Here is a 23,532-nt window from a genome sequence, read left to right on the forward strand (position 1 = left end):
ACAACTTTGTGGGGGACATTATTCATACCTTCACAGCATCTATCTAACCTTTAGCTGGGATAAGGGAGTGAGGCATTCTTCTGCCAGAAATACTCCCCGCAACCGCCCTTGGTGTGCTAATTCCAAGCACCCTTCCCCATCTTCCTAACTGGGGTGGGTGCCTCTTATTAATGCCCCAGCAGTCCTTCAAATACTTGCCTGAGGCCAGCATTGGACTGTGGGCTCCGGGATCATAGAGTCGGGACCTACTGGGGCATCAGGGAATTTCCCGGTGCCTGGCACAGCATTAGCAGTTAGTAGGTGCTCATTGAATATGCCATGTGCTTCAAGACACATAATTATCCTCTAGGAGATGGACAGGCTTGTATAAAATATGTTATGGAAGTTCCTTTGATTATTTTGGACCACAAAGAATTATTCAGCGAATGGCCATTAGCCTGAATAACCTTAGTTGTTGCTGGTGTTGGGTACTGACAGAAGTCATCTGATGAAATAAGTTTTTAAAAAAGAGGAGGTAAAGAAATTGAGTACCGATTTAGAAGTTCTTCCTGGAGGTTTGATAATAAGTTTTCAGGTGTTAGACGTTATAAACAAGCTCTCTCTAGATCACTTAAGAGGTACTTGTGTTAAAAGTTGCATTATGGGAAGTGGGATTTGGTGGGGCGGGGGGGTCTCTCCTAGTGTTTTACAAGTGGTACTTCTAACTCCAGATAGAATTTCCAGTTAGAATTTCCAGGGGCCACATTATTCCAGGATTTTAAAAGCGCCCTATATTTTATTTGTTTTAATTCTAGCATAGTTAACATAGTGTTTTTGTTTTTTAGAGAAAGAGAGAGAGAATGAACAAGTGGGGAGGAGGGTGAGAGAGAGAGAGGGAGAAGCAGACTCTCTGCTGAGCAGGGAGCTTGATGTGGGACTCGACCCCAAGACCCCGAGATCATGACCTGAGCCGAAGGCAGACACTTCACCAACTGAGCCCTCCGGGCGCCCCAACATATAATATAACCCCAACGTTGTTATATTAGTTTCAGGTATAGTCAAAGTGCCCAGGCTTAAATAACTTATACGGACATGAAAACGAAGTTTCTGGAAAATTGTGTCCAATGATCCACGTATCTACAATGCAGGTGAAGATCCTAATGGCGAAGATGCTTATTTTTACACTAATTTGTAGAGTAGGATTAAATACACATGTAAATTTATGAAGAAGATAAAATGGTTTGGGACCAACTGCAGGCCCTTGAGCAGCCACAGGAGACTCGGGAGGGCTGCGGCCCTCTGCCAAGCCCCTGCCTTAGCCACCCTCAGGGTAAAGCGCTGGGATGGCATGTAGGTTAGGTGAGAGGGAAAGCTAAGGTCAGCCTGTGGGAGGAGACAAGCTGGCCTTGCTCCGAATTTCTACCCCAAGTCTTCCAGGAGCAGGAGAGCCTCCCTAGAGTCCAGCCGGTCCCACTCGTGAGGGCACATGTAGGCACAGCTGAGGCCAAGTGTGTGGGGATGGGGGGCTGCCCTCAGGAAGAATAATCCCCTGGGCCTGTGCCTGCCTGATTGTTCTGCCAAGCGATAGTGTCCCCTACCGGGATGGTGAAAGGTGGGCAGTGGGGAAGAGATGCTTCGGGAAGGTATGGGAATTGGGTCCTGAAGAAGGAGGGGTACAGAGTGAGCCCCCGCAGGTATTCTGGGAAGAGGACTTGCAGGGGTGGAGCAGCTGTGGGGGTGGGGCACAAGTCTTTGAGGCCACAGGAGACTTTACAGAGGCACAGAAGGAAGAAGGAAGGAGGAGAAAGAGAGCAAAGCCGAGGGAAAGTGCTGCTCCAAGCTAAGAGAAGCTGTCTGGATGCAGGACAGTGCCCTGGCCCCAGCTCCCCTCTGTGACACACCCCCAGCTTGCATGGGGCCAGGCCCCCGAAGCCCCTGCACTCTTGGCAGGGTGCTTCTCAAGGCAGCCCCTGGGGAGTGGGAGCAGTGTGGGAGGAAACCACCCACAGCCACTGAGCCCTGGCCCTTGGTGGGGGGCGGGTAGTGAGCCTTGGGCCCCTGGGCACAAGACCAGCGTGCAAGGGAACCTCTAACGGCCTCTTTCTTTCTCTGCCCTCCCCATCAGCCGAAGTGATTAAGATCACAGTTACAGATGGGGAGTCTTGACATCAGAGTCGGGCTGTTGGAGCTGGAAAGGTTGCTCGGGATGGAACGAAGCGCTAGTGCATCCACCATCTTTTGGCCCTTCAGAGGAGGGAGGAAAGTGGGCTTCCCTCTTTCTTTCAGAGAGCTCTGTCTTCAGGAAGATTCCCCTGCTCTTCATTCTTGCTCCCCACTCCCTGCCCCTCCCCACCAGCTGCCTTCCCTACTCCCCCTCACCCAGGGCTTCTCCTCCCCCACCCACTGCTCCCCCCTTCCACCATCCCACACTCCTATTACAGAGGCCAGACACCCTACAGCCTTTAGCAATGCCAGTGTCCCGAAAGGCAAAGAGAGGCAAAAGGAAACAAAAGAGACAGAACAACCAAGGGGAGTACCTGGACTGGGGCTGGAGGAAAACAATGCTCCGAAGAACACGATCAACCAATGGGCATATGGATGAGACAGAGGATAAAAGAGCAGGTCAGTGTCAAATCTGGGATCAAGTCCTGCGTCAGGCTCCTTGCTCAGCCGGGAGTCTGCTTCTCCCTCTCCCACTACCTGCTGCTCTCCCTGCTTGTGCGAGCGTTCTCTCTCTTTGACAAATAAATAAAAGCTTTAAAACAAAGTCCACAATGACAGTTAAGGGAGAAAGAGAATCAGAGAGTGAGTGAGAACAGGAGAACAGTGACAGCACCAGTCTGGGGACCACCCTCTCCCCCGCCATGTCACATGGTCCCGGCAGGCAGGGCAGTGGCATCACATGGCCCGCACACAGCTCCTGTGGCGAGTCCGTCATGTTTCCGGGCTGCCTGGCATCTTTTGAACCTTGCTATTTGGGGACCTTCCAGCCTTTTGAGGGACCTCCACTTAAGAAGTGTCCTCTCTGGCCACAGAAGGGCGACAGCAGCAGGATGCACTGAGCATCACTCCTTCCTCCTCACCAAAGCCAGGGCCCAAGCCTTCAGCCAGTGGGGTGAGGCTGTGGCACCCCAGACCTACATCGCCCCCTTTAATGCTGCAGTAGAGGCCCCCCCGTGATGCACATTTCCATGGACCCCAGAGGGACCAGCATGCTGCTTCGGGGACAGGCACTTCCTGTGGCTCTCCCTCAAGGGTCCATGAGTTGGTGCTGTGCCGGGTCCTCAGAAGGGGGCCGGTGGCCAGAGCACTGGCTCTGTAGGCCAGGACCTAGGTTCTCAGGCACCGTGACCTCTCTTCCTTTCATGGGGACCAAACCCACCTCCCAGGGTGGTTGACTACCAAAGGAGCAACATGACAAGTGTGTACATTGTTGAGTGCAAGGAGAGCATTACTAAAGGCTGCCACTTTCTTGCTAAGAGATGAGCCAGTTCAGAGCAGAGTTATGCCTTTGAGCCCAGCCTGGTTTCTGATGCCATCAGAGAAGCCAGATTGTGGCTGCTTTGGCCCCAGGTCCATGCCCCACAGTTACTGTTCTCGGGCTCCTGGAAGCACCCCTTGTCTCTCTCTGGGAGCGACCTCCAGGGGTCTCTGTCCTTTGCAACTGGAACAGTCTGATAAAAATTCCAAGGAATTTCTGGCAGGGGACAGACGGGATACTCTCTCCATCACCACCTTCCTAGCCTCCACAGTCCTTCAGGTTGGCACCGTGGGGGTTGGTCCCACAGGTCGCTCATGTGTGAGGCTCCCTGATTATGGGCTGCCATCGGGAGCTGGCAGCATGGGCTGGGGGAGGTTTGTTTAGTTGGAAGCTTCCCAAGGCTGAGAAATATTTGCATGGTGATGACATCCGAGAGCCCGGTGGGGGAGCGAATGCAACAATGAGCTCTTTGGTATCAGAAAGGAGTCTGGGTGTTGGTGGCTGAAATTCCATTCATATTTATGCCTGTAGATAAACACTATTAATACTGAAGGGCTGTGTCCCAGAGCCTGCCAGGGGTGCTGGAGGTCCATGGGGGCGACTATGCAATCCTGAGTCTTGTCCCCAGACCGCAGCCCTTGTTCTGGCACCATGGATGGGAGTGTGTGTGTGTGTGTGTGTGTGTGTGTGTGTGTGTGTGTACAAGGGGAGGTCTGCAGATGGGTTCTGGCACCATGGATGGGACACAGTGTGTGTGTGTGTGTGTGTGTGTGTGTACAAGGGGAGGTCTGCAGATGGGAACTGGGGGTCAGGAAATGCTCGAGTCTCCACTTACTGCCTGACTCTCTAACATCTGACCAACCTCGGTCAGCTTGTGTCCGGAGTAGGAAGGCCTCCCCTCCCTTTCTCCACTCTCTTCTTTGTAGGGTGAGCTTTCTAGACCTTTCTCCAGGACTGGCGCACGAGGTGATGCCTTGTGTGCCACGTGTGGCCTCAGGCAGTCTTGGTCACTGCAAGGGTCCTCAAGCTGGTGGTGAGGGTGTGAAAGTAGTAACATGATACCAATTGTTTAATCACTGCAGACTGAATGTGTTTTCCTAAAGCATCACAGTGAAAGGGAAGCTGGGCTCCCACCAGCTCCGAAAAAGGCCCTTCCTCCCTGGAACAGCAAGGCTGTCCCCACAAGAATAGGGCTGAGGGTGAGGGCAGAGGAGGCAGGACCTCCATGAGGCCATGGGAGTGGGAAGTTCTCGCCTGTGCCAGGAGAGAATGTTACCCACTCTCTTCCAAGTGAGTGGCTGCAGCTCTGGGGGTGCACCTGATGATCCCATGGGGCACACAAAGAAAACAGAGCTTCTCTGCAAACCCCAGTCATCCTTCCAGATTGTGATGCACGTTTCTTCGATACAGGGTATACTGGCATGGGTGTGACGTGTTTTAGGAGCGCACTGGCATGGACTTCACGGCGAGGTGGCTGGTCAGGCCGCATGCAGCGGGCACCCTCGGCACGCAGCTCTCTCTGGGTACTTCTCCTCCAGGTACCCAAGATGTGCCACCCGCAGTGCCCACAGGCAGCGGGAGGCTCAGGCCCACGGGAGGTTCAGTGGCAGGCGGAGGGGAAGCTTACTCCGGCGGCCCCACCCAGACCCCCCCACTGTCTCCTTCCAGTCCCCTCCAGGCTTCAGCACCTGCCTAACACCCCCCCCCCCATCTCCCCCTGCTCCCACCAGTCTCTTCCCGGGCCCCTCCCCGCTTCCTCCTCCCACCCCTCCCCACTCATGGCTTCTCAGGCCTCTCTTCCTGCAACACTCCCTCCTCACTAAGCACTCAAAGCCTGTTCTGGGGTACCTATTGGAGGAAACGAACACGCTGCATTCCTTCCAAGGATCTCTTTATTCCAGACCTTTATTTCAAATTGCCCACAACTTGGCCCAACCCTCAGAGGATTCCTCCAGAGTAATGCTGCCAGCAGAAATGCATTTGGTGCCTGTCCTGTGACCAATAGCCAACTACCAATCTTTGGGCATCCCGAGACAAATCATTTGCATCTCTCGTTAGGTTTTTTTCTAACAGAATTTCAGAATAAAAATAGATCTCTATCATATATATATCTATATATCTATATTTATACACACACAGAGAGACAGAGATCCTTCAACCAAGCAGTGAAGGCTCTGGTGTCCTCTGCTGTGTCCCTTGTGGTGCGGGGAACCAGGAGGGGGCAGGCCCTCTCTGGGAGGCACCCGGGGGTGCACAGTGCTGAGCCAGTGTGGTGAGGAGGGTGGGTATCCGACAGCCCCTTCTCCCTGAGGAGCAGACTGGGCAATGACGAGCAGGATAGCCCTCATCCCGTCTTTCCACACACCTTAAGATGAGAGAGACGTACCAGATGGAGCTTTAAAAGTAAAACCCAAAGTGCAGATAAAAAAGGAATTCCCTGATAAGGCCACCCCACCCCATGCCACCCCAGGGGGCGGAGTAACTTCTTGGGGAGAATTCCAAGACCATAATGCAGCAGGGCTGGGGGAACCAGGGCAGATACCCACCCACCAGCTCCAGGTCCCCGGCTGACAGAGATCTGCTCTGTCCCCTGCACTGGTCTCTGACTACAGTCCTCACTGGGCCTCAGGCACCGGGGGACCAAATGGCCTGTAGTGGAAATGGATTGTGGATGAGAGGTACTGGGGTCAGTCCCAGAGACTGCCCACCTGCATATTATTATCTCAGAGGGTTCTGCATTGTACCCATTGCCAAGAAACCCAAGGCCTGAAGGAGTATGTTGATGCAAAGTGTGAGGAAGAACTGGGTCCAGCTGCCATGTTTATATCCTAGGGTCTACAGCCTAGGGCTTAAGGAGGCCGCTTGGGCTGGGGCATGGTTCCAGAAAGATATGCATGGCAGAAATGGGAGGGGAGTTAGGGCCGGTGCTCAGTGCCCCTGGCCAGAAACCAGAGGCCCAAAAGGCACTTGACAGCAGAGAGGAAGAGCAGTGGGGCCCAACCGGCCTCATGGGGTAAAGAGGAGCATCCTGTAATAGCTCAAACCTGGGAGAGGAACCCAGAGATCCCATCCTCTTCCCACTTGCCAGCAGAATCTTCAAGCCCTGAGTGCCTGAGGCAAGACCTGAGTTACCCAAAACCCAGTCCTGAGACTGGGGCTGAGATCAGGGCCCTAGGGCTTCCCAGGCACAGAGGCACAGGTAGAGGTGAAGTTCAGCTGTGAGGCTCCCCAACCTGCGCTCTCAGGGAGCAAGTCTGGTCACCAAGACTCTAAGTCACTTAGGGTTCAAGCAGACATCTCCCAAGGCACTGAGCTAGGAACTGGGGAAAACCCTCTTGACCTAGTCAGAGAGCAGTTTGTGGGGTTCATCTTTGGTGCTGAAGATCAGGGAGCTGAAGTTCGAGGCCAACACCTCTGCACAGTCACTGGGCAACCCAGGATTGGGGATGTGGAGGGTGGCAGGTGTACTATGGGAGCTTCTAGACAGTGAGGGGAAGTGCTTAGGAGACCCAGACCCTTATTGCACATTGAGATGATGCATAGACACTCTGGGGCAGATGCTCCCTTGCTGATGTGACTTCCCAGCTACTTCCTTCCTCATAAATGCCACGAAGGTGGTCTGAATCCCAAGGAGCAAGGGATTTGCTTTCGATGCAAATCTGGTCTACTGGGCTCCAGATGAGCAGCTCCCAGACCCAGCTGGCCCTGGACGGAAAGCAGGACTGGAGTGGGGGAGGCGAGGAGAACTAGGGCTGCAGCCTGCAGACGTGTTCCCTAGAGATGTATTTCCCTGAGGCCCCACGCCTCCCCTGTCCTGTGCTCCCTGCTGCCTGCCTGTGTCCGCCTGCCTCCCGCCCCCTAGGGCAGCTCCCTCCCACCCTGCCGCTGCAGTGCCAGGTCACAGCTCTCTGGGGATGATGGAGAAGGGCAGCACCGGGCTGCTGGCCTCCAGCTCAAGGGCAGTGAGGAAGCAGTCGACAGCAGCCTCGCTCTGGCCCTGGGCCTGCAGCACCTCGCCCAGGCCCTGCCAGGCCTCGTGGCAGGTGCTCTGCCTCTCCACAGCGTCCCGCAGCACCTTCTGGGCCAGACTCTTGTGGCCCAGCCGACTCAGCATCAGACCCTGGGGGGGCAAGCACAGGGCAAGGTTAGTGAGGGCGCCCTGTGGCAGGAGCATCCTGGCCATCAGGGCAAGGGGGCAGCTCAGCCACCAGCGAGAGGGCTCAGTGTCTCAGCCTTGGGAACCATCAAGTGACCGTTGTCGTTAACCCATGCAAATTGTACCTGTCCCCGCCCTGGCCCCCCCGGATCACCCACCATGGGAGCTCCGTCCCTCCCAGCCTTGAGGATGAGCTTTCAAGTCAGCTGACCCAACTGTGTGCCTGCCCATTATAACTGGGGATGCTGGCAAGTTCCCTCTCTCTGGTCTTCCGTTTCCTCAGCTCTAAGTGGGAAAGACCGCAGTGCCCACCCTAGGGTTGTCAAGTTCGCACGAGTCAGTGTATGGAAAGCACTCGAAGAACACTGTCTGGCATGTGTGAGCTCTCAGTCAGTGGGTCTCTCACCCCGAGGCCTTGCTGCTACCCTGTGGAGCCACCCTTCCCCCCAGGGGTGTGGAGGAATGTGTGCGGCAGGCTTCAGACTCTACAACCTGAAGGCAGAACCTTAAGCTTATGGGTGTGTGTTGAGGGGAGGGGGGCACAGCTCTTTGGCCTGCATCAGCAGTGGTCTTGGTGGGACATCTGGGTCCTGGGACCTACGGCCCATCCCAGCCCGGCCTGGCAGGTGAGGGTCACAGGAGGGCGTTTGCTGGGTAAGACAGGCTCTGGTAGACGAATCAGGGGTGGCTAGGAAGCTTGGTGCTGCTGTTTGTCTTTAACAACCCTGCTGGCAGAGAGAGGAAGTGACAGGAATTGTCACAGAAGTTTGGGAAGTGAAACTGGGATGGTGTCCCTTCTGCGTCCTCTTTCACTCATACTGGGGAAGGGTGCAGGGAGGTGGGAGGACAGGGTAGTGAGTAAGGGGTGGGGGACCAGGACCCCCCTTTGGCCTCCAGTCCCAGAAGGGCTGCTTTGCTCCATCCCACTGATCTGTGTCCTAGCCCTTAAATGCAGCATGGGATGGCAGCACGGGGGTGTTGGAGGGAGGCTCCACTCATTCAAAGACGTGAGGTAAAGCCTAACACTGACTTCCTGGACAGGCGGGGGCTGGGCTGGGGGAGAGGAGCTGCCTTCTATGTTCCTGGAGCCCCCCCTCAGGCGCCCGCCCACTGATGGCCATGTACATTTTTAGCTGGAACATTTTCCTCCTCACCACGCTCCTCAGAGTTAGGCCCTCTGTTGCTATGGAGACCCACCGGGAAAGATGCACATGCCCAATTTCCTAAAGTCCTCTGAGGCTTGGAACACAACCAGCGAGGCAAGAGTAAAAGACCGCACTCAGGCAGCCCTAGGCAAAGCCTCTCCCTCTCCCAAGGTGCTGGCCGTGGTCCTGGGGGGTGGGGACAGAGAAGGAAGGGGGAGTGATCTTCATCTCCCCTCTTCAGGACAGGACAAAGCTGTCCCCAGGGAGCCCCATGGATGGGGTGGAGGGCAAGCGAGCTAAGGCAGGGCGGGGCCGGCCAGGAGCCGTGCTGACTCAGGGCTGCCCGGGAGTGGAGGGCAGCGCCCAGTCTGGCCAGCAGGGCCCTGGGCCAAGCTGTGCTGCCGGCATGGCCTGGGAGCTGGACCCTGAGCAGCAACCGATGGAACAGGGCCCACAGGGAGGAGGGAAGGCGGGCGAGACGACGGGCCGCCAGACACCAAAATTAAGCACCAAAAATGGAAGGTTTGCGCCCTGGGAGTCCTGCCCATGAAGGAGCAAGAGAGGACAGATGCGAAGGCTAGCGGGGCCTCATGGTGTGGGGGCGGGGCCGCTGTGGGGTTTACATACTCAGTTTTCTAGATCAAGCTTCCACGGGAGATTCTGTTTGAAAAGAGGGCTCTACCGCTAAAAAGGAGTTCGAAAAACCCTGATCTCCAGCGGTGTGTGGGTGTTTGGTAAGGGGCCAGATGTGGCCGCAGGCTAAACAGGGGTGTGTGTGTATGTGTGTGTGTGTGTGTGTGTGTCTTGCTCTGCTGGTTTTACTCAAGGTCTGCAGCAGGCTTCTCTGCATGTTTCTTGTAGAGAAAAGAGCCAGGGCTCCACAGCCAGAAGACCTAGCTAGGCTGGGCTGGAATCCCAGCTCTGCCACTGACAAGTGCAGTGACCATGGGCCACTGGGCTGTTTTCTCTGAGCTGTGGTTTCCTCATCTGTGAACCAGAGGACAGAATGGTACTTCCTGGTAGGGAATTGTTAAGAGTCTGCGAGGATGAATCTGCAATCATGTAGGCAGGGCCCACAGTGTGCTGACAGCAACGGGAAGCGTCCCCAGGATGAGCAGAGGGTCCTGTCAGAGTGAGGAGTAGAAGATGATTTCTCTAGAGGGCAAGGCTCCCTGTAGACAAAGACTCGGCCTGGGGTGGGGTTGGATCACATCCCCCATACCCTGGGGTGCTGACCTCAGAGCCTGAAAGGAGACACCGGGCTGGGGTCAGGCTGGGGCCCCGAAGCCCAGGGCCTGTAACAGGATCTGCTGCCACCTGCCTGAGACACCCGTCTGTTCCTGTTCGTGTTTGGTAGCAACTTGGAGCTGTTTGCTGCCTGACAACTGGGCAGGGCCAGCCTCAGGACGACGTGAGGTCTCACCTGCTCTGCCCCCAGCCTGGCGCTGTGCCAAGGGCCTGCCATCACCACCCCCTGCTCTGCACCCCCACCCTAGCCACCCAGAGAACAGGTCTCCAGGGAGATGGTGGGAACACCGTTCCACCCAAACGTCCCTGATGACTCTTCCCCACTCTGGCCAGGGGGCACCCTGAGCCAAGAGAAACCAGACCTGCCAGTAGGTGACTCAGCCTCTGACCCTCACCTGGGAGACGCCACAGCCAGACGGCCGCAGCAGTCGGAAAGCAACGTGCGAGTTGCTCATGGCTGTTGAGCAACACACCTTTGAGAGGGGGCCAAGGTTACGGACATTCAGGGAGGGCAGGGCTATGGGGAAAGGCCCCAGAAATTCCCAACTTTATTCATTCCTCCTACCCTCCCTTCCTGGAGCTCAGGGAGGAGGGAACATCTGGCCTCATCTCAACTACCCAGGACCCTCCTCCTCCAGCAAGCCTCCCAGGATAGCACCTCCTGGCCACGCCATCGCCTTGAGGTTATGATTCATTACTGGTGGGCTCTCTTGTGCAAGCCATCTTAGGCTGAGAGGGGCAGGGTCCGTGGCTCCTGCCTGCTTGGCTATTCCCCACAAGTCGGCAGCTCAATAGAGTGCAGGTGGGAGGGTCCTGGGTTCTGAGCCAGAGGCACTTAGGTGTGCGTGTTTGCTGACCTGCTTAGGGCCACAGGGACAGGCAGCCCGAGGGGCCCTCCCTGTTGGAAGATAAGGTTCTCTGAGGGGGGTGGGTACAAAGACTGCAGCCTGGGATGGGGATGAAAGAGAAGACAGGTCCCTCCTTCCTTTCTCAGTATTGCTACTACACACCATCTCACCTCATTAATTCAGTGCCTGACATTGTTGGCCAAGAGGGGAGGGGTAGCAGGAAGGTCTCGGCTGTATGTGTCTTTTTATTCTTCTGGGTTGGGGATGGGGGGGCCATACCCTGGGAAGCAGCCCCCAGCACTAGACCAGCTGCAGGCCAGGCTGAGAGCTCCCTCCCAGTCCCTTCCCTCAAGTATTTATAGAAGTTATTTTGGGAATTTTCTTTCTGAGCTCAAGGCACATTCCTGGGATTCTGTAACAGCCTTTCCAGCTGGGAAGCAGGGAATCATTGCTGGAGCCTCCTGGTCCCAGGAGCCCTCCGCTTGGGGACCCTGGGCTGCAGGGAGGAGCCTGGGGTGGGGCCACCTCTGAGGTTGCTCCCCTCACCCATCCTGAGGCTGACACACCCTGCGGAGGAGGCCCACATTCCAGCCGGAGCTGAGGCGCTCAGGCCCTCTCCGGATGCCAGGTTCTCCCAGGTGTCAGCCTCAACCCGTCCAACCAGACTGGGAATGAGGTGTCTCTCCGGGCTGAGAACAGAGCCCACAGAGCACCACATCCCTCCTGGAGCTGGGGCAGCTCCAAGGCCCCAGGCTAGTCCCACCTCCCTTTTGGGAAAAGGGGCACAAATTCTTCTAGACCCCACCCAACATCTGGTTGACAAGCTCCCCTAGGCTTTCATCCAAAGAGGCCAACAGACTCACTTAGAGCCCAACTAGGTGGGGGTAGCAGAGGCAGCCGTGATCGTGTGGCAGAACCCATTCCTCCCTTCAGGCTCCTGCCTACCTCCACACTCCCAGGTGAGATGTTGAACACCAGTGGGCCTCTTGGTGGTGGTGGTGGGGTTGTCTGTCTTCAGAGAGCCATGGACAGACTCAAAGGTGAACACTAGCTTGAGGAGAAAGCACATCACCTCCTAGGGGGCTCTGCCTTTTCCCCTCCCACATTTTGGACTGGTTTCAGGCTCTGGGCCTCTGGAGGCTCTGACCACTCTAGGGCATAGGTGGGCCCTCAGGCCTCGGTCAGGAGCCCAGACTGTGGATGCTCCAACTGAACACCCTGTGAGGAGGAGTGAGGGGGGCACCATCGCAGAAGCTCCCTTCTCTGGATGGGAGGCGAAGCTAAGGGGAGGGGGCTCCTAACCCACTGGACAAGGGGAAGGCTGGAGCCTGCTGTACCCTCCCATCACAGGGAGTCTTTCAGACCATTGATTTTGTAGCTAAAGTAAGCCAAAAGTGATGTGGGAAACAAAGGCAGAAGAAAAATTATTAAATTTCCTTACCACCTACAGCCCATTGACAAGTCCTTGAAACAGAGTGAACTTCCTCTAGGGACTCAGCTGCCTCGATGTTGACACTTTGCTAAGGGCAAAAGGCAATCCCCTCCAGACTCCTCCCCTCCAGGATACTGTAAGCCTACTTTAACATATAAAAATTCCTCTGGAAACTTCCTTTATCTCTAAACCTAAGATATGTGTTGGCAAACATCCCCCAAGCATAAGGCCCACTGATATCCATCATTAGATGGTAAAAAATGACCTTTCCCCAACAATAGCTCAAGGTCCTAGAAACCTTGCTTCCAAAATTCCTTAGAGACTTACACTATCCCTAACCTCCTTTCAACTTGTAAGTATATAATGGGCCACTCCTCATGACCCCAGTGCAGCTCTTTCTGCCCACGGGTCCTGTCCCCGTGCTTTCATAAAATCACCTTTTTGCACCAAAGGGATGCTGAGGACTTCAGGAGCCCACACTTAAGCCCAAGGCTTTCGCAAAGTCTTGAGCCAGAGCCAAGGGAGCCTGCCTTCACCTTCTTGAAGGTCTCTGAGCCTGGGCTGGGGGCTGCACCAGCCCAAGAATGAGGTGGGTAGGCAGGGGCCTGAACCCTGGTGAGGCCACCGCTGGGGGACATGCCCCACACAGCGAGCCTCCAGAGAAATCCCTTCTCCCTCCCGCTCCACTCCACTCTACTTTCCCACCAGGGAATGCAGTCCTCAGGCAAGACTTGGGAGGGATGAGAGAGAGAACTCAGAATAAAACAACAGCACTAGGAGGCCAGATGGCCAACAAGACGTTCCTACAGAGCTTTCCTGCCAAATAGAGCAATGTTCCCTGTCTATCAGAGCTGGTGGGGCAGACGCAGATTCTATGGAGAGGAGCTGTGAGCATGCGTGCACACGTGTGTGTGTGTGTGTGTGTGTGTGTGTGTGTGTGTGAAGGACTCAGGGTTCCTGCACAGACAGCACAACACAGCACAAGACTTCTGGGCCTTCCCGTTCCTCCCAGCTGCCTGCGCCCTCCTAGCTACTTGCCACAGTTCAGGAAGCCAAAAAGGATGGAGAAGCCTAGAGCAGGTGGGGTGTCCAAGACCCCAAGGCATCAGGCCCCAGGAACCAGAAACCCTGCCGTTCTGTGTGCTTACTGGCCTCAGCTGGCACCAGGGAACCTTCAGAGGGCCAGGTACTGGGTTTTACTCTGCAGCTGCTCAGGACACCTTTCCTCCTTCCAGTCAGGAAATAGGCTGAAGCAGCCTGGCCTGACAGAGATCAAAGCAAAAGGCCAAGCAGGGCCTCCTCAGAACCTGGCCTTTCCTGCTCCTCCTCCCCAGCGGTCTCAGGTCCCCAGCAGGCCTTGTCTGCTGAAGAGACCAGCCTGGAAATGGTTCTCGCCCTCACCTCAGTCTCCGGCCTACTGAGCCCTGCTCTCAGCTAAGGTCAGCCTGGCCTTGCACTGTGGATACTCCTGTACCAGGCACAGGGCATTTGGGTCTGGGGTCCTGCACACCTCTGCCTTGGCCAGAAGCATCTGATGGGCTCAGTGAGGACCAAGAGGCTCTGCTACAGTGAATCTCTGGGGCTCGGCTCTGGGCCTCTACTTCCCTCTACAAACCACAAGTGTCTGTTCCCAGCCTGGGAGCCATGTTTCAGCATGCAAAAGGTAAAAGTCACCCCAACTACTGGACCATTAACTTACAGAATTAGTTAACTGAATAGAAACAGAGGACCTAGGTGTTTGGCATTGTGATGACCATTTTCCAGATGAGAACACTACGGTGCCAAGAGGTTGAGGTACTTGGTCATGGTGGAGCAGTAATATAGGCAAAGGGGGGCTTGGTCCAGGTCCATGAGACTCAGAGCCCAGCTCCCACCCCCAGACACAAGCTGGCTCTCTGATTCTAGGGCTTAAATACCACCCCAGCCAACCAGCCCCAAACACAACCTACAGGTAGCTCTGAGGCCCTGGTCCCTGCCCAGCTCCCCCTCCTCCCTTCTCAGCACCCAGCTGGCAGCCCACGGAAATCTGGACATCCAGATGTTCCAAAGTGGGACATCCTTTGACTGACATCCTCAATCAAAGGCTGAGCTCAGGCTTCGGCCCTCTGCCACCAAGTCTTTTACACAAATGGTGACAAAAATGCATGTTGATTTATCTTTTCACAGCACTTAGGTCATCTGAATGCTAAAAGCTTCTTTGGAAGTCACAAGGGCCTAAATTATTACCCCATTAGACAGAAGGCAAAACAGAGCCAGTGTTCCAAGAGCCCTGGAACACGAAGGCTGTTAGGGCCGGCTCTTTGTGTCACGTGGGTCATCTCTCCTGTCCAGTCCTGCCCTCTAGGTGCTCTGTGCCACCAGAGCTCACCCGTCTGGCCTTAGAGAGCAGAGCCTGCTGTGGGATTCCTGGAGCACCTACATGGGGCCCAACCCAGAGCCACAGGCCTGGGTGGGGCAGGGTGGGCCAGAGCCCAGGTTCTGGCTGATTCAGGCCCCACCTCAGGGAGAGGCCAGGATGGTGGTGGGCAGCTTCTGGGACGTGGGCGATGCTATGGCAAGCCCCAGCCTGGGGAAAGAGGGACCAGAGGTTCCGGGGCCAAATGGGGCCGGTCACATGCTATGGCCATGCCCCTGAACCCCAAATGCACCGGAGAAATGAGCCGGCAAGCTCCACAGTGGGAGCAAGAGGGACCGAGTGCAGGGAACTAATTCACTGCCACATGCTCATCAGGGCAACAGATGACAGAAATGCTGTCTTCCTGTCTTTCCAGGGGCATCTGGAGGAAGAATAGGCTGGGTCATGAGGCCAGGACTGCTTCAGAAATTATATCCCCAGGAATTACATCACAGGAGCCAAAGTTCATTCAGGGCAGTTTCCCTCTGGGGCTGGGGGGCCTGCAGAGGAAAGGGTTCTGGGGAGACAGGGCAACCAAAGTCTGGAACTCTGTCCCAAGAAGGAAGCATGACCACGGGCAGGGCCAACCAGGAGCAGGGAGTTCTGGCCAGAGAGGTGCCAGGAAACCCCAGAGCCTGTGGCTGGGAAAGCAGGGTGGGGTGCCGCCCACAAACACGGGGGGTGGCGAGGCGGCATGCCTATCTACTTGCAGCTGAGGGTCTCAAGGGTTTTCCGCAGTGAGACAGCCTGCATCGAAGCATCCATGCATGTGGCTCCGCCAAGGGGCGGGGAGAACGGTCAGTCTGTGGCCAGGGCTAGTGACCCTCCAGGACTGAAGTCTTCCTTGGAGGCTCTCCTTGGCTTGACCATTCTATCAGTCCCTCTGGCTTGCTTGCCTTCCCTGGGCGTCTCTGTTCCCTCAGATATGCAGAGAGCCTTCTGGGAGGCGGTGGGGCAGAGACAGGCTCAGAGAGAGAGGGCTGCTGCCGTGGATTCCTCACCACCACGCCCCCCCGTGGAGTTCAAAGAACAGTGTCACTTGGGGGCCAACACCTCTGCTGATCTTGGGAAGGGCCATGCCTCCTTTCTCCTGTTTCTTCAGGGCAGGCAAGAAGAGTTCAGGTTTTCCCTTCTTAACAGGATACTTTTGCCCATAAATTCAGGGCTGAACACTCAGGTCGAGTGAGCAGGCTTTCTGGCTACCGGAAAGGGAGGTCAAGACGGAGCTGGCAAAGATGGTCAGGACCTGCTCCTGAGGTTTCGATGGGAATTTCCATCTGTAGGGAGCACGGCTTTTTCTTTCTGCATCTGGCAGTCTCCAGAAGTGAGCTGGCCATCCATGAGCCCCGTGGAGGAGGCAGCCCACAGGGCCAGGGCCCGATGGCACAGACTCCTCATGGGCACTGGAGAGGTATAGCTAAGCTGGTGTGTCCATCCCGTCTGCTGGGTGGGAAAGCCTGAGCTGAGCCCAGCATGGAGCCTGAACCATGGAAAGGCCTCCCATCCCTGCCAGGGCAGGGGGACGGGGGTGGTGGGCAGTAGGCCTGGGAAAGTAGAGAACCTGCTTCTGGGCCAAAGTTCATGTTCTTCAAATGTCTGCCTCCTAAGAGCAGTAGCCCAACACTCCCAAGGCTTCCTCTGGCCTGTCCCCACATTTCCTGTCCCATGCATAGAGCCACAGGGAGAGGCCGTGAGGCGGGGCTCCTAGTATTCTATGATCTTGCTCTCCAGACTATAAAGCGGAGCCCGGCACCCACACAGCTCATCAAGGGATCCAGAGCTCTCCCAGCCCAGGCCATGGGTGGCTATGCTCTCAGAGGAGGGGCGCCTCTCCTCTCCTTGCTCCCATCAGAGGCTGATGTCCTCATAGAAACACAGTGGTGTGGCAAGGCCAGGACATCCTCCTTGGGAATCTGCTTTGGCAATGACTGCATGGGGAGGGGATGGATACCAGTTTCCTTCCATGTTCCTTTCTCCAGATAATTCTCCAAGGATGCACCAACCTCCAGAATTCACAAAGGTTGAGACAACTGATGGGTCTCTCTCATTCTCTACTATTTTTACAGTGAATCCCTTACACAAAGGCCAAGTTGACTTAGACCGCCAGGGAGTGGCTTCCCTCATGTTGTACCATGGTGAAAAAGATCCCAAGGTCACACCAGTTGCCAGTGAGAAAAAGTGCTGTGATTGATTAGCAATGTCTGGACTGGGTGAGGAACTGGAAAGCAGGGGCCTGTATGCTGTTTGCCTTCTCTGATGCTGCACTGTAGACCTTTAGAAATGTCACATCCTGTGATTAGCACTGGTCTAGGAACGACAAAGATTATTATTCATCTGCCAAAGGAGACATCAGGAATGTAGAAGTTATGCGTGTCTTTTCCTTAATTACCCAAGTGAATTAGAGCCAGAGCCAGGATGAGATCCCAGAGGTTCTGAGCCTGCAGCCAGCCTGGGAAAGACACTTACATCAGAGAACCCAGGAGATCAACATACAAAGGTGTTCCTGTGTCTTTGGGCAAAGAGGGCTTTATAAATCTTCTCCAGGCTTGAAATTTGCTATTCTCCAGGCATATGTGTGGGCTGCCAGCAGGAGCAGAACGTGTGGAAAGCCAATGGGTTGCCCACGCCAGAGCTGACTGCCCCTCTGCTTGTCTGTGACTTTAACAGTGGGCACGCCCGGCTCTGACTCGCTCTCATTTCATCCCCTCAGCCAGGCACCCCGGGGAAGAGAACAGGGGCCATTTCAGAAACATCTGTAGGGAGCCACTCTGGGCTGCTATTCTGTTACCATGGAAACCCGCCTCTGGAACTGGCCTCAATTTCAGGAAAACAGCTACAAACAATAATGAGCATAAATGAAGAATGGGCCACTGTTATTTCAAAATCGTACCTGTTACTGGACTTCATTGGGTTTTAGGGTCCGAGACGCAGGCTCTGCTCTGCAAGCGCAGGAGAAGACCGATGTCTCTCTGCCTGGCTGCAGGCCTAAGGACACAGCCCACATCCTCCCTAATCAAGTTTCTGGATGGGACCCCCAGGAGGCATCTATCACAGGAGCTAATGTCTGAACTGTGGGAGGAAGGAGGATGTGCCTTGCAAAAAACAAACATTTGCTGAGCAGACTGCAAGGCAACACGCGGCCATGTGGAGGGGAACGCAGGCCAGGGTGTGACGTCACCGCGTGGGCGGTCTTCAGCTGACGCGGAACATTCACACAGGCCCAGGGCAGACATCCTTTAAGAAATCAAGCAGCAGGAATAACAGCTGAGCTGGGAGGCTCTAATCTGTTTTCAGGGGCTACTGGGGTTGGGAAGGACCCTATAAAGACCACCTGGCCCGGCTCCTCCCCCAAGTAGGATTTCTGTTCTCTTGGCAATGACCTCAACAGATACCTCCTGAGCTTGTACTTCTCCTATTCTTGAGAGCTATACTGTCGTTCCTGACACAGAGCGGAAATCGAACTCCCCGTGGCTGCTCCTCAGGAAGGAATCAGAACCCTTTTGGCAATGATAAGCCTGCAGCCATCTGGGGTCATTCTGACCTCTCTATGTTCTGCATGTGGCTGATGTTGGGGATGCCCTCCCCTCAGAGGATGCTCATTTGGGGCATCTGAGGTGGGACCTGCACCCTGATAGGGGAACACTGTGTTGCTAATGGGATGTTCCTAAATTATACTTCAAAAATCACTGTGTTGACACATGCCTATACACTCTCAGAGCATTACATTTATCCTGATAACCTGCTCTCTGAAAGCAGCTAAGGAAAAAAATAAATAAATAAAAGTAACTAAGGAAAGGAAGGAAAACCAGTTATCTCGCCGGTCTACTATACCAGCTGTCAGAGCAGATATTCAATAAATGTTTCCTGCACCAGAGAATCCCCATTGCATAGATAAGTCAACCCGAGGCTCAGAGATGGGGGCCAACTTGCTCACGATCTCCTGGAAAGAGAATGGCAAGGCCAAGCCAAGAACACCAGCATCCTACTCCCAGCCTTCCAGACCTTCCCACAGAAAGTCACCGAACCATGGGCACCCAAGTCCTGAGTGTCACGTCCCAGGACTGGGGCCTGCTGGGCCCTCTAACCCACCCCCCAAGGGCCATTTTCCATGTGTGCTCAAGCAAGGCCTGCCGTGACAGCTCACCCATGACATCCCCTGAATGCCAGCAAAGAGACACGGAGCTCCTTTAAAGTGGGAGCGGTAGCCCAGTGAGCATCGAGGGCCCGAGGACTCCCAGAAAGCCGGGCATTTTGCCTGGAGTGTCCAGGACAAGGAGCTGAGGAGGAATCCCTTTGGGGTTGCACTGCTTTACAGAAGCTTAGAGCAAAAAGGAAGTCATAAATATCAACCCATCCTAGATTTTTCATCAACTCAGAATGGCCTGCCTCCACAAACCGGTTTGCTCTCTCCCAGCAGAGCAGGTAGGGGGCCACCTCCCTGCAGACAACAGGGCCCACGCAGACGGTAGAGGGGGTGAGAGGGGAGGAGGGTCCCCGAGGCCCCTCTTGGGGCTGGGGACTGACTCACCAGGCTGTGCATGATCCGCACACCGTCAGGGTTCACTGTGAGTGCCTCCTTGTACAGCTGCTCAGCCTCCTCCAGGTTGCCCTTCATCTCAGCAAGCCGGCCCCGCATGTAGAGTACCGAGTGCGAGGTGGGAAAGAGGCCCGCCGCCTCTTGGATGCAGAAACCTGCCTCCTTGAGATGTCGCTGCTCCATGAACAGCTCAGCTGCGAAACCAGAAGGACAGTGGGAGGTGACCATGGGAGGAAAAGTCAGAGGCAGAGGCCCCCTCCCCACATCTGACCATAAGCCCCCAGAGTTCGAGGGTCTCAGGTGATGGGAACCTCCCCTGGAATCACGGCAGCATGGGCCCCAGCTGGTTCCAGGCTGTGGGGGCAACAGCAGGGGACGGTTTCTGAGGGCTCGCTTGGTATCAGGCACAGACTGTCTCCACCGACACGACAGCCTGCACACCAAGCACTTCTATTAACCTGCCTCAGGGAGGGGTTCACTGGGCACAGAGAGGGTAGGGAAGCTGCCTAAGGCCACAGGGAGAGTCTGTTGTGCACCTGGGGTTGGCATCAGGCTGACTTCCAAGCTTGGCAGTGGGGGCACAAGTGGTATGCGTAAATGTCAGTGGCTTTCTGCAGTGTCCCTCTGCCCGATGACCACGAGGCTGGATGTAGGGATGGAGGCTGGTCAGGATGAGGCAGGTGCATTCTCCCTAAGGCCCACACTCCTGGAGACGGATAGCGGGCCAAAGCCTGCTCCCAAGTGTCTTCTCTCACTTACTCCTCCCAAACGGCGCTCTCATGGGCCCTGGGCCCTGTGCTAACAAACTAGGCTGGGGGGGGAGGGTGCACCTCACTCTAGTCCCTCCATAGAAAGGGGCAAGACAACACTGGGCTTCCAGCAGCTCCAGCCTCCCTCCAAAGCTCAGGGCTTTCTGCCACAGCAAGAGAACAGGGGATGCTCATGCCTTTCACCAACAAGCTCGGAAGAGCTGTCCTATAACCAGTTGGCCTTCCTCCCCTAGATCACTGGAAAATGGGGCCATCTCTGATCCCAGGCCAACTCACATAAAGACATACTTCAGATCCACACCCAGAGCATGCACTTTTTAGAAACAGACTGGCTAGGCGGGCAGCTCGGTCGTGGCCCGCTCAGCCTTCCTCTCCTGGCAGCCCCGGGCTCAGCTGCCCCTCCCAGGGCTGGTGCCCGAGCGCAGATGGGAGCACAGAAGGGCACGCAGAGCCTGGCTGGTGACTGTGCCAGGAGCTGTTCCTAGCACTGGCCAAGGGCTGAGGTTACACTAATTCAGGTTAGGTCTAGGGTGGGGTGGGTAACAGACATCCCCAAAGAAACTCCCAGAAAGAGGTGGAAAAGCCGGACCCAGGCATTACGTCTTCCTGTTCCAACAAGCTGCAGGAAGGAAGCCTAAGGCCTTGACTGCAGCACACGGCACTTGGGGTAATCAGCATGAGTGTTGCCTAAGGTTCATTGTGTAATCAAGAAGCTTGCCACATCCTATAAGACGACAGAGGCCTTTTTCAGCAAGGGGACTCTTTTCCTCTGGTGGAGATGAGAATTTGGAAGAATTAAGTAAACACAGAGGAGCCAGGCCCCCATTATCAGGCCAGAGAGAAACTCAGGCTCTTGTCCCCATAGACAGCCTGAGAGGCACAGTCCCAAGGTAGAAAGCACGGGAAGGTGAGGCCAGGAAGGGCAGGCTTTGAGCCAGGGCCTTGCTGGGAGGGCTGGCCGGAGCTCAGGGTCTTGTCTAGCCCGACCTAGGCTCTCCTCCCCTCTCTTCTGCTGTTGTGTTCCCTTCCGGAGCTGCTGCTTGGGGCTCTGAGCAGGCTGGCTTTGTAAGTGAGGGTCCAGTGTGCAACTATTACGTACTGACCATGTGCCTGGCCCTTCCAGGAGAAGGAGAAAGAGTGGAGGTGGAGGGAGGTGGGACAGCTGAGCAACCAAACCGCTGGAGTGAGCCAAGGCAATGTAATGACAGGTGCCAATTCTGAAAGCTCTGGGCACTCAGGAGGAGTCAGGTCAGCTGTGCTGGTGTGGTCAGGGAAGTCTTCCTGGGGGAGGCAATATTTGAGCTGGGGCCTGAAGGCACAGGGGCAGTTGGACTGACACAGAGAAGGGAAGCTGTGCCAGCCCAGATGCCCCTTTCTATGGAGTTCCATAACCGAACTCCCCAGGGTTACTGGGGGCAAGGAGAGAAGCAGAAGGAAGCGTGAGGTGTGAGTGTTGGGGGCAGGGAGGCTGCTTCCTCTACCACCAGGAGCTCAGAAGCTCAGCTCAGAGGCTAGGCCCTCCACTCCCCTCACCCATGCCCAGCAGGCCCGGCACACCTGCCGGCCTCATCCTGCCCCTGCTCATTAAACTGTTTACAACTCTCTGGCCTGCCTTCTGAGTCCTTGTCTCTGGAGGCTGTTTCTCGTCTCTCCCTTGGGGGCTCCTCCTAGTGCCTTCATATCAACAGATTTCAATTACAGGGATCCCCACCTCCCTCTTTCCTCGGATCCCTGGGCCTTGTTGGGCTGGCCACACACCAAAGAACATGCCCGGAAAAATAGGTAGGGCTGCTTTGGTCCGATGGACTTCATTACCAGTTAGGCAGGAAACCAGATGACACAGAACAGAGCCAGCGAAGTGAGGTCTCCTGAGGGCTCCTGGCCGCCTTGCACACAGTCCCTGGCACACTCCGCCTCCAGGGCGGGGCCTCTGCCCTGCAGCCAGACCCACAGATCTGGGGGCTGCAGGGCACCCCTTCTTCCCAGCCTCAGCGTCCCCGGGCAACTGTTTTACCAAACATGGTGCTCCCCAGCCAGCCAGCATCAGCTCCAGCAGGAGCCGCACGTGGCACCGTGCCCGTCCACTGCCCTGATTTCTCGACCTCCCGGCCTTAACTGCTGGGGCCCCAAGGTACCCACCCATCCCGGCCTCTTCCCAGCCAGGGCTGGAGCAGTGCTCCCGGTTACCGGACTTGGCTTCTCACAGTCCGGGCCACCACCCTGGCAAACAACCCTTGCTGTCCCCAGCACGGAGGGGCCTCTCCCTTCCCCTCAGCGCCTTCTCTCCCCCTCCATCGCGATTTCCCCACTTCTCTCATCTTCCTGTCTGCCTACCCTTGACCTCCCCTCCTGCCTCTGTGTCCCAGCTTTCCTCCCTCTTCCACCCGCCCCCCTCTGTGCTGCTCGCGGCAGGCTCCAAATGGAAAACATCTGTTCCCTGGAGCTTTGCAACAGTCCCTTTTATTATTTTTTTCTCTGAGGCATCCTGATCTAACCCTGCACCCAGAGCTGGTTCCAGTCTTTCCGTCAGAGCCAAGCCCCATCCCACCCCCAGGATGGGGGATGAACCCACTCTCGATGGGCTGTTTGCACACACTCTTGGCAGGGAGGGCCTTGCCCCGGGGTCTCCTCCTGAGCAGAGGGGCAGGGTGAGGGAGGGCTCAGGGTCAGGTCTGCGGCCTTTCAGGGGCCTCCCCGCGTGAGAGGTGCTTCCTGAAGACCCTCCGTAAGACCTCAGAAAGGAGGGGCACCCAGGCTAAAGGCAGAGGCCCCTCAGTGGGAAGCTCAGGAAGTTAAGGTTAGGCCCTTAGCTAGCCTTGAACTCCAGAGAGGATCACCAGAACTGCCCCCTAAAGGACACAAGCGTCCTCCCCACAGAGCAGACCTTCAGGACATATGGACACCCAGAATAAAGGAGAAGGAAGAGAGGCAGACAAGGAAGGAGAGAGGCAGCTAGGGAACCAAGAGAATAAGAGAGAATCCAAAGGTCTAAGGGCATTCTGCAGGTGGTCTGAGACCCTCCACCTCAGGGACCCAGAGAGGGGCCCGATCTTCCTCCAGCCACAAGGGAGTCAAAGCTGCAGGGCCTGGGCTCGCAACTTCCTATCCCCGAGTGGCAGCTGGGAGGTGGGGGTGCCGCTGAGAAGAGAAGAAGAAAAAGCCCAAGCAAGGGAAGAGGGGACGTGGGAAGAAGGCACAGAAGGCAGGAGGAAGAAGGGCGGGGAGCTGGGATGGAGGGGAGGAGGGGAGTGTGAGGGAAGATGAAGAAAGGCACGAGAGGTGAGGGAACAAAAGCACAGGAGGAGCATGTGGGACCAAGAGTAAGGCAGAGCTGCTCCCTTGGCTGTAGTTCTTTTTTTGGAGAGGGGAGGGGGAGAGAGAGAGAGAGTAAGGGTGGGGGAGGGACAGAGGGAGAGGGAGAATCTTCTCCCTTTTTTTTTGAGAGGGAGAATCTTAAGCTGCACTGACACGGGGCTCGGGGCTCGATCTCACAACCCTGGGTTCACGACCTGAGCTGAAACTGAGTCGGACATGTGAATGT

At 55.9% G+C, this 23,532-nt stretch overlaps 1 protein-coding gene across 1 annotated transcript in view; it reads right to left on the bottom strand.

Annotated features, from left to right (window-relative positions):
• Positions 1–5,760: 5,760 nt before the first annotated feature.
• Positions 5,761–23,532, bottom strand: part of TTC7A (tetratricopeptide repeat domain 7A) — a 115,875-nt gene continuing 98,103 nt past the window's right edge. Inside the window, exons 19-20 of the mRNA XM_032351844.1 lie at positions 19,213–19,415; positions 5,761–7,580 (exon numbers count right to left, since the gene is read on the bottom strand). Of these exons, the coding sequence (XP_032207735.1) occupies positions 7,359–7,580; positions 19,213–19,415 (425 nt within the window). The 3' untranslated portion in view covers positions 5,761–7,358. The remainder of the gene's footprint in view (positions 7,581–19,212; positions 19,416–23,532) is intronic.

The sequence above is a fragment of the Mustela erminea genome, chromosome 7, assembly GCF_009829155.1.
Source record: "Mustela erminea isolate mMusErm1 chromosome 7, mMusErm1.Pri, whole genome shotgun sequence".
Lineage (NCBI taxonomy): Eukaryota > Metazoa > Chordata > Mammalia > Carnivora > Mustelidae > Mustela > Mustela erminea.